The 9907-nt window shown below is 45.5% G+C and overlaps 1 protein-coding gene across 2 annotated transcripts; it reads right to left on the minus strand.

Annotated features, from left to right (window-relative positions):
- Positions 1-7264: 7264 nt before the first annotated feature.
- LOC123416565 (putative FBD-associated F-box protein At5g56440) lies at positions 7265-9317 on the minus strand. Of its 2 annotated transcripts, XM_045106806.1 has the most exons (4): positions 8287-9317; positions 8047-8178; positions 7823-7939; positions 7265-7719 (listed from the first exon to the last, which is right to left on the minus strand). In XM_045106806.1, exons 1-4 carry the CDS (start codon positions 9226-9228, stop codon positions 7558-7560), a joined length of 1353 nt encoding a protein of 450 aa, XP_044962741.1. In that variant the 5' UTR covers positions 9229-9317; the 3' UTR covers positions 7265-7557. The 2 variants fall into 2 exon arrangements, with proteins under 2 accessions (XP_044962741.1, XP_044962740.1); XM_045106805.1 differs by having other exon boundaries at positions 7265-7939; positions 8287-9314.
- Between the last annotated feature and the right edge of the window lie 590 nt (positions 9318-9907).

Here is a 9907-nt window from a genome sequence, read left to right on the forward strand (position 1 = left end):
TAACTTTTGTTCATAATCATTCTCACAAAGTTTCAGATTTTTCCGAAATATTTTTTTATGTTTTTTTGAATGGATGCACCGTGGGTGCACCAAACTGGGGTGTAGAAAAGCCACTCTATAAAATTTACCTTGTCAACAGTGACAGAGCATGAGACAAAACCAAGAAGGGGCCAAGGACAGGCCAATAGCTTACTGAGTGGGTCATCTTTTGTTATTGGACCAAATTAAGAGCAAATTCTCAAAGAAAGTCGAGAAAAAAGGACATTCCATGGCCCTGTTTGGTCACCGAAGGGGATCCACCCTTGCTTGTCAATCAAAGTCATGGTTCAAAATGCCCCAGTGGCCAGTGGGTCAAATATATAGTTGTGAGCTGTTAATAATCAATCACCTCCACACTCCCATGAACGCCTACACTTGAAGTGCTGAGGCCTTTTTCCGGTAGCCGACTCCATGTTCATGATCAGTGCGAGGGACGTGCCGTAGTCACGGGCTTCAACTAATTTTTTGTTGTGTAAGGGGTTTCATCTGCTACTACGACACCACACAACGGGCCGGGCTGATTTTTATGCCGACATTTTAACAATCCACGCGTTCCTCGCCAGTTTTTTGCTTGTTGATGTTCTCGATATCGTTTTCTTTGGGAAGGGAAGGAATCGGGAGACAGAGTTTATTGTAAATTCCTTAAGTTGAGAAAGAGAGATACGGCGATGCCCCTCCAGTTCGTGGGTAAGACCGTTTGGCTCTATGTTTAGAAAAAGAATGCCCGTTGGGAAGAAAGGAGGATACTAGCAATAGCAGAGAAAACAATTCTTTCTGTCTACTACTTCCTCTGTCCCAAAATAACTGTCTTAACTTTGTACTAGCTTTAGTATAAAGTTTTGTACTAGCTCTAACATAAAGTTATACTAAGCTTAAGACACTTATTTTAGGACGGAGAGAATATTATCTAAAAATAATCAAGTTGTAAATGGCTGGACAAAACCAAAAAATAACCTCTTACCTGTGAAATTATTATAGAAGATTACATTTAAGATCAAACAATTCCATGGAACTTGGGCCTTTTTTGTCTACTTTCTCCGTTCCTAAATATAAGTCCTTTTAGAATTTTTACTAGAAAACTACATATGGATGTATATAGACATACATTAGAGTGTAGATTCACTCGTTTTGTTCGTATGTAATCTTCTAATGAAATCTTTAAAAATAACTTATATTTAGGAACGGAGGGAGTACAAAACTAAAACAGGGTGGAATGCGACTAAGGTGGACGACGTACAGTTGATGCTGTCTGAAGAATCGCTTCCGCCAAACAGTTACCTGCAGTTCTGGAATCTGCAGACATTTTCAACAGATTGAAGTAGGCAGAGCAACTTGAAAACAGAATTATCAGCCTTAGTAGTTATTGTTAAACCGCAAGATACTTGGAGATATTTAGGATAGAGATAGACCATACATAGTTGTTCAAACTATTTATCTCTCTTTATGTATTCAAATATTCTATCTCTAGTTTACTTCCTCTTCAAGTTGTAACTCTTTTCAAATCTATCTTTTACGCATATCTACAAGTTTGCACCCTGCTATATAACATGCAACACATCGCACATGGTATACAGAGCCCTTCCTCCTCCTAGCATCTAGCTTTCCATCGCCATTAGTGCCGCAGCTATATCTTCCTCCGGATCCTCCCACCCAAGCCTCAATGGCCAGATCACGGAGAAGCTTAATCGCACCAACTACGTTCCGTGGCGCACCCAGATCGTACCGTAGCTGAGGGGCGCCGGCGTCTTCGGCTACGTCGACGAATCTTCACCGGAACCGGCCAAAACCCTAGTCTCCACCGACAAAGATGGGAAGGCCACCACTACGTCCAATCCCCTTCACCCAACTTGGGTCAGGGAGGACCAGCAGGTTCTCGGGTACCTGCTCAACAACCTCTCCAAAGAGTGCTTGTCCAGGTGACCGCGATCACCACGGCGGGCGCACTCTGGGCGGCTCTGGTGGGCATGTTCTCATTGCAGTCGCTCAGCCGCGTGAACAACATTCGCACGGCCCTCATCAGCGCTCAGAAGGGGACACAATCCGTCTCCACCTTCTTCGCCTATATGCGCGGGCTCGCAGATGAGCTCGCAGCTGCCGGCAAGCCACTCCCAGACGATGAACTCGTCTCCTACATCCTCCATGGGCTGGATATGGACTACCAACCCCTGGTCTCTGCCCTCGACGCTCGGGTCACGCCGGTCACGCTGGATTAGCTCTTCTCCATGATGAGCAACTTTGACCAACGCGTGGCCCTCTTCCATAGATCGGGAGGATTCAAGTCCTCTGCAAACGCGGTGTACCGTGGCCGCGGTAGTCGTGGTCAGCACAGCTCGCCTCGCAACGCGGGGAGAAGCGGCGGCTCCAACAACAACTCCTCTCGCACTGGTCGGTCTCCCTCCACCAACAATCGGGGCCGGTGTGGTGGCTCCAATCGATCTCGGCAGGAGGCCTCTCGGTGCCAGATCTGTGGCAAACCAGGGCATACCGCCAAAGATTGATGGTACCGCTATGATGAGGACGATGCCTCCTCTCAAGACGAAGACAAGGTTGTTGCTGCTGCGGATGGCTCCTATGGAATCGACACCAACTGGTACGTCGACACGGTGCCACCAACCACATCACCAATGAACTTGAGAAGGTGACCATGAAGGAAAAATACCACGACAAGGATCAAATCCACACTACCAATGGAGAAGGTATGAGGATACACCACACAGGTCATTCACTTTTTAATACCCCTCGTAGAAAAATTCATCTTAGGAAAATCCTGCATGTTCCTAGTGCCAGTAAAAATCTCCTTTCAGTTCATGGAATTGCTCTTGATAATCATGTTTTTCTCGAGTTTCATCCCTACTTCTTTTTGATCAAGGATCAGGTAACCAAGAAAACTCTCTATCGAGGTAGATGTGTTCGAGGGCTCTATCCGTTGATCCCGGAGCGTCAGAGATTTCATAAACAAGTGTGTGGCGTCGTCAAACTTTCTACCACACGATGGCATGATAGATTAGGACATACTTCTTTCTCTTTGATCAATACTTTACTTAGGAAAAATAAGCTCCCGTATGTTGGTGAGCGTAATCGAAGCTATTTGTGATTCTTGTCAGCGAGCAAAAAGTCATCAATTACCTTATTCAATATCTACCAGTGTCTCCACAAAATCCTTGCAATTAATATTCTCTGATGTTTGGGGCCCTGCTCCTAACTCTGTCGGGAGACACACTTACTATGTAAGTTTTATTGATGACTATAGCAAGTTCACATGGATCTATCTTCTCAAAAGAAGATCTGATGTTTTTGAAGTCTTTAAAAACTTCCAAGCACACTTGTTGAAAGGAAGTTTGAAAGAAAAATTATCACTGTCCAATCCGATTGGGGAGGGGAATATGAAAAGCTAAATTCCTTTTTCCAAACTTTGGGTATTTCCCATCATGTGTCATGCCCTCATGCTCACCAACAAAATGGTTCAGTCGGGTGCAAACATCGCCACATCGTTGAAGTAGGTCTCTCATTACTAGCTCATGCCTCCATGCCACTAAAATTTTGGGATGAAGCTTTTCTCACTGTTGTTCATATTATAAATATGATTCCCAGTCGTGTCATCAACAATGAGACTCCACTAGAATGTCTCCTCCACACCAAACCTGACTACACAACACTTCGTGTCTTTGGTTGTGCCTGTTAGCCCAATCTCCGTCCCTACAATAATCGAAAGCTCATGTTCCGCTCAAAACAATGTGCATTCTTAGGGTATAGCGCTCAACACAAGGGAGTAAAATGCCTTGACATATCCACTGGTCGTGTCTACGTCTCCAGGGATGTTGTTTTTGATGAAACCAAATTCTCATTCTCAGATCTCCACCCAAATGCAGGTGCTCTTCTTCAAAAAGAAGTTCTCCTTTTTCCATCCATCTTCTCCGGGTATGATCAAGGGGGTGTTAATAATTGTGATGATTCTATGTTGGCTAACCCTCTCACCAGTGCACTTGAGCTTTCAGATGATGTTGCAGAAGGCAGGAATGAAAATGGTGATCAAACCCTTGAAGAAATTAGCTCGAATGAGCTATATCGCATATGCCGCAGCCTGGGGAGCAAATCCTCCTCGGGAACTGCGGGAACTGTTGTGCAGCCGGGCGGTGAATCAGCCTTGGGGCTGGCTCTAGCAGACAACGGCGCCTCGGGATCCGTTCCAGGAAACAACGGTGGGCCGCCCGCGACAAAGGCGCCAGCGCCAGAGCCGACAACGACCAGGCGCCTCTCTGCCCAACCGCTGCACTACACGCGGCGCTCCTCTAACCGACCGGCGCGTGCGGACGACGACACGGGGGCGGGTGCACCCATGCCATCATTGGTCAATGATGACCCGCCTGATCGCTCCGGATCTTCTGTGGACATGCCTTCACAACCACTTCAGCAGGCTGCCATAGCGGATCCCGACCACATCCATCCACCCGCAGCGACAGGGTCTGCTGTCGGCCACGACCAGGAGCCAGTGGCGACAGGATCTGCCTCGGGATCAACAGCCGCAGGAGCTGGAGGATCTTCTGCGCCAGCACCAGATCCCACTAATACTCCTCGTCGTACACGGTTGCAAAAGGGGGTGATTCATCCTGTTAATTATCAACACATGACCAAGCATGGTCTTGTCTGCTCTACAGGTGAATCAGGGGAGCCTTCTACACTTGAAGAAGCACTCGGTGATGAAAAATGGAAAAATGCAATGTGTGAAGAATATCAAGCTCTACAAAGAAACAAAACATGGCATTTGGTCTCTCCACCACATGGTAAAAATCTTATAGATTGTAAATGGGTCTTCAGAATTAAGAGAAAATCTGATGGAACCATTGATCGCTACAAAGCAAGACTTGTGGCAAAAGGCTTCAAACAACGGCATGGTATAGATTATGATGATACATTTAGTCCAGTTGTTAAAGCTGCCACTATTCGTTTGGTCTTGTCCATTGCTGTTTTCAGGGGATGGAGTCTTCGACAGCTAGATGTGCAGAATGCGTTTCTCTATGGTGTTCTAGAAGAGGAAGTGTATATGAATCAACCTCCTAGGTTTGAGAACAAAAATTCACCTCACTTGATATGCAAGCTTGATAAGGCACTGTATGGGCTAAAGCAAACCCCAAGAGCATGGTACTCCAGGCTTAGTAAAAAGATGCAAGCACTTGGTTTTGTTTCATCAAAATCTGACACTTCAATGTTCATCTATACAAAATGCAATACCTCCATATTTGTTCTCATCTATGTTGATGACATCATTGCTACAGGTTCTTCTGATGAGGCAATTTCAGGATTGCTAAAGGATCTAAGTGCAGAGTTTGCTCTTAAGGATCTAGGTGAACTTCATTACTTCTTAGGGATAGAAGTGAAGAAACTCAATGGTGGACTTCATCTCTTCCAAGAAAAGTGTGCTACAGATTTGGTAAGAAAGGCAGGATTGCAAGGTTGTAAGCCTACACCTACTCCACTATCCAATTTAGAAAAGTTGTCACTTATGGATGGAGAACTCCTTAGTGCAAATGACAGTACAAAATACAGAAGTCTAGTAGGTGCTCTTCAGTACTTGACACTTACAAGACTTGATATCTCCTTTGCTGTAAACAAAGTCTGTCAATTTTTGGATGCACCTACCACAGTTCACTTAACTGCTGCCAAGCGTATAATTAGATATGTGAAACATACCTTGAGCATTGGGTTGAATTTCAGCAAGTCACCCTCCACTCTTGTTAGTGCTTTCTCAGATTCAGATTGGGCAGGATGCCTGGATGACAGGCGTTCAACAGGAGGTTTTGCAGTATTTTTTGGACCTAACCTTATATCTTGGTGTGCCAGAAAACAAGCAACTGTTTCTAGATCAAGCACTGAGGCAGAATATAAGGCATTGGCCAATGTAACAGCTGAAATTATATGAATGCAGTCTATGTTGAAGGAGTTTGGTATAAAGAGCTCTAAAGCTCCCTGCCTATGGTGTGATAATCTTGGTGCAATATATTTATCTGCAAATCCAGTCTTTCATGCCAGGACAAAGCACATTGAAATAGATTTTCATTTTGTCAGAGAAAGAGTGGCTAGTAAAATGCTAGACATTCGGTTCATAAACTCAAGCGATCAAGTTGCAGATGGGTTTACAAAAGCCTTGCCTACTAGAAGCTTTGAAGTCTTCAAACATAATCTCAACTTGATAAAGTTGTGATTACGGAAGGGTGTTAAACCGCAAGATACTTGGAGATATTTAGGATAGAGATAGACCATAGATAGTTGTTCAAACTACTTATCTCTCTTTATGTATTCAAATATTCTATCTCTAGTTTACTTCCTCTCCAAGTTGTAACTCTTTTCAAATCTATTTTGTACGCATATCTACAGGTTTGCACCCTGCTATATAACATGCAACACGTCGCCCTCATTGGGTAAGACGTTTCCGCTAAGTCGCACAGTTATATGCCTGAACATTACCAACAGATTCAACAGCAGAAGCCAGAAAGTTGTGTACTCCAAAAAAAAAAGCAATTTGAAGTATTATGCAGATAGACAATATTTCCCCTGTGCCGCTCAGGTGATTAGTTTCATAATACTATCTCGGTAGAATGTCTATATTCAGAAAAAGGAGGGAAACTAGATTACCTTGTATAAACTTTCTGCAGTCAGAACTGGAAAAGAGAAGTATATATGAGCATAAGATTTGATAGTCAAACCATGGAGTTTAGCTGCTGAAGTAATTTGAACGATGCTCAACTCAAGAATCAAAATGAGCGCGGCAGACTGAATATAACTGACATCACCAGGCATGACTGATGGCTTCACAAGTAGACTGGTTTTAACATCATAAATAAGTATTCCGCTAACAAAAAATACATCATAAATAAATATCTTTTGGGATAGTACAAGCTTAGCAACGGTACAGACACGAGGCCTAACAATGTTATTTTAGGCAAAACACGAAATGAGATAGTCAAGAATAACTAACTCCACGGTCGCCAAACCCACTATTTCAACATTGTACTCCCTCCGTTCCTAAATATAAACCTTTTTAGTGGTTTTTACTAGGGGACTACATACGGAGGAAAATGTGTGAATATACACTCTAAAATATATCTATATACATCTGTATGTAGTCCCTTAGTGAAATCTCTAAAAAGGCTCATATTTAGGAACGGAGGGAGTACATGCCTTCATAATTTACCTTGTTGATCAAACAACATGGCCCAAAACACACAGCTTGGTCAAAATCTCTGAAGTTGCGAGCGATCAATAATTAATTACCTCAATACTCCTAGTTATACAGCAGAACAGACACTGGAAAGAACCAACATAACACTTGCTTTATGCAAACTCAGATACATACAAACTGGGTAAATCCAGTAAAAGCTTGTGCTTCCCAATAGACATTCAGGATACACTGTACAATCTGCACTGCAAATGGAACAATTTGGGAGGCGCTCCAGTGGACAATATGAGAGGACTAGTCAAGCTTGGGCAAAACACAGAAAGAGATACGCCAGAATTACTCCACTAGGGGCCAGACCAACTCTCAACATCTACATGCGAACGGATCGACCAAATCCAAATCATTGAGACCAGCGGTACTCGAAACATCATGGTGATAACCTGTTGTAACACAAAGCTGAGCACCTCTAGAAACCCTCTTCTCCATCTGAAGCATCCTACATTGTTCTGCAAAAAATCTGTCATTGTAATCCCTGGAATCAACCTCAAGTCGGATGGACTCTAGCAGTCTCGCGTTCAGTATAAAGAATGTGACAAAGTTAACTTGTGCCTGGATGCCTCGGTAATATCCCAGCACTATGGTCTTCAAACGAATCTCATGGGATGTGAGAAAATTCCGATGTTTATGCCGCCAGAAATTTGTTCCTGCTGGTGAATCTGTCTGAATCTGAATAGACAGGAAAAATCAACAAAACTTCAGAACTCCAAGTAGATCAAAAGAGCAACTGGACAGCAAACACTAACACATTATAGAGTATGAATGCAAACCATCACCTTCATATACAACTTCTCCAAGCATACAAAGCATTTCATCAAGTCAATAACCATATCCAGATCAAAACTCATATGGACGGCCAAGATCTTGACATTACGCACCAGCGTTGTCAGGCTAACAACGCGCAATGTCTTCATCATGCATGGAACACAATATTAAGAGATAAGTAAGCATAGATGATGTGTAAGATTTCGGCACAAAACACGTAGCAAGATGTATAAAGGACATGACATAGCTACCTGAATAACTGTGGAGCCAAACATGACTTTGGAGTCCCGTGAATCCTGAGAAATGTAACCCAAGGTCGCCAGTCTAGGTGCGGAGATTACTGACACTTGCATTCTCATATCCATTCTCAGATAGAGCAACCTTTCAAGCGAAGGGGCATCCTGAATGATGAGCTCTACGAAGCAAGAATGAACGCCTATACTTTTAAGGATAGGGGAGTTGATCCTCAGGCCATGGATGCCAAAACTAGTCCTGAGCAACAGGCATTCCAGGGCAGGGCAGCCGGAGGTGATGATGGTGTGCAGCGAGCCCTCCGAGATCTTGACCTCCACGAGTGCAAGCTTCTTGAGCAGGGGAAACTGAAGCGTCTCCACAGTATTGTCCGGGAGATGGCACTGGCTGATGGTGGCGGCCTGGAGAGTGGACGAGAAGCGGAAGATGGACGGCGGTGGTGGTTGCAGCAGCTGTAACCTCGAGAAGGAAAATCTGTATGTTATTGGCAGCGCTAGGTAGAACTCGAGCTCCTGTAGCTTGTCCAGGGTGGGGGATTGAAGCCAGGTGACTGCGACGTCGGCCCTGCACTGGAGGAGGAGCGACGGGAGGCAGAGGCGGTGGACGGGGCCCCCGTGGGCGGAGATTATGGCGCCGGGGAGGTTGGTGGGGAGGCCACGGCAGTCGAGGTTGAGAGGGGCGGCGCGCCAGAGGTGGCGCCACCGGGACGCGAGGGCTTGGGTGCGGGCGGCCTCCTTGGTGGGGAGGAGGAAGATTATCTCACCGAGGATCGCGTCGGGAAGGTCGCTGATGCGGTCCGGCGGTCCTTCGCCCTCCCCCCCTGCTCCCGGCGGCGGCGGCGGGTGTCGGGCTCTCCCCGCGGGCGCCAGCTGCGATTCGTGGATGTCCCGCCCCATCAGCCGCATTCTCTTGGCACTAGGGCCGGCCGGCTCCATCTCCATGGCCAGCGCCGCCGCTGAGCTTGGTGGCTGTAGCCTAGCCTGCACTGCAGACAGGGGATGGGAGGGGAGGAGACTGTGCCCTTGGCAGTGAAGTCTCCGGCTTCAGTTGTTTTGTGTTTTTATTTTCAGAAGAAAAAAATACGACTTCGATTTTTGGCGTACGCTCCAAGCCTCCAATCCAACCGGGCCACACAGCGGGCCGGGCCGAGCTCTCTGCCAACCTTTCGCAGTCCATGGGATGAGCTCTTATAGAAGCAACTAGTTAGCGAGCGCTCCCTCCCGTCGTCACTTGGCGCGTTTTCAGCCGCCGTCACGTGTCGCGTTTTGAGCGTTTCTTTCGGATTTTTTTTCGCACACGTTTTTGTCTTTCCTGAATGGTTTTTTCGATTTTTTTGGGTGTTATGGTTTTTCATCGGTCTTTCGTAACATTTGAACAATTTTTTTTTAATGTTTTTTTACAAAAGAAGCGTTTTTTATGTGGAAAAACTCGTTTTTCTTATTTTTTTGAGAGAGGTACGGTTTTGCTTTTGCGAGAGACACGTCCGTGCCTCTCCCGAAAAGGAAAAAACACGTTTTTTGCTCTCTCTTTTTTCCCGCGAGAGACACGGTTTTGCTTCCGCGAGAGGCACGGTTTTGCCTTCGCGAGAGGCACGACCCGTGCCTCTCGGAAAGAAAAAAA

The sequence above is a fragment of the Hordeum vulgare genome, chromosome 1H, assembly GCF_904849725.1.
Source record: "Hordeum vulgare subsp. vulgare chromosome 1H, MorexV3_pseudomolecules_assembly, whole genome shotgun sequence".
Taxonomy (NCBI): domain Eukaryota; kingdom Viridiplantae; phylum Streptophyta; class Magnoliopsida; order Poales; family Poaceae; genus Hordeum; species Hordeum vulgare.

Excerpts from the sequence above, each read along its gene's own strand:
- LOC123416565 (XM_045106805.1), bottom strand. The coding sequence starts at position 9,228 with ATGGAGATGGAGCCGGCCGGCCCTAGTGCCAAGAGAATGCGGCTGATG. Across the intron at positions 8,179-8,286 it reads TTGGCTCCACAGTTATTCAG|ACATTGCGCGTTGTTAGCCT; the intron begins GTAGCTATGTCA and ends TGCATGATGAAG. Across the intron at positions 7,940-8,046 it reads TGGAGAAGTTGTATATGAAG|ATTCAGACAGATTCACCAGC; the intron begins GTGATGGTTTGC and ends CTGTCTATTCAG.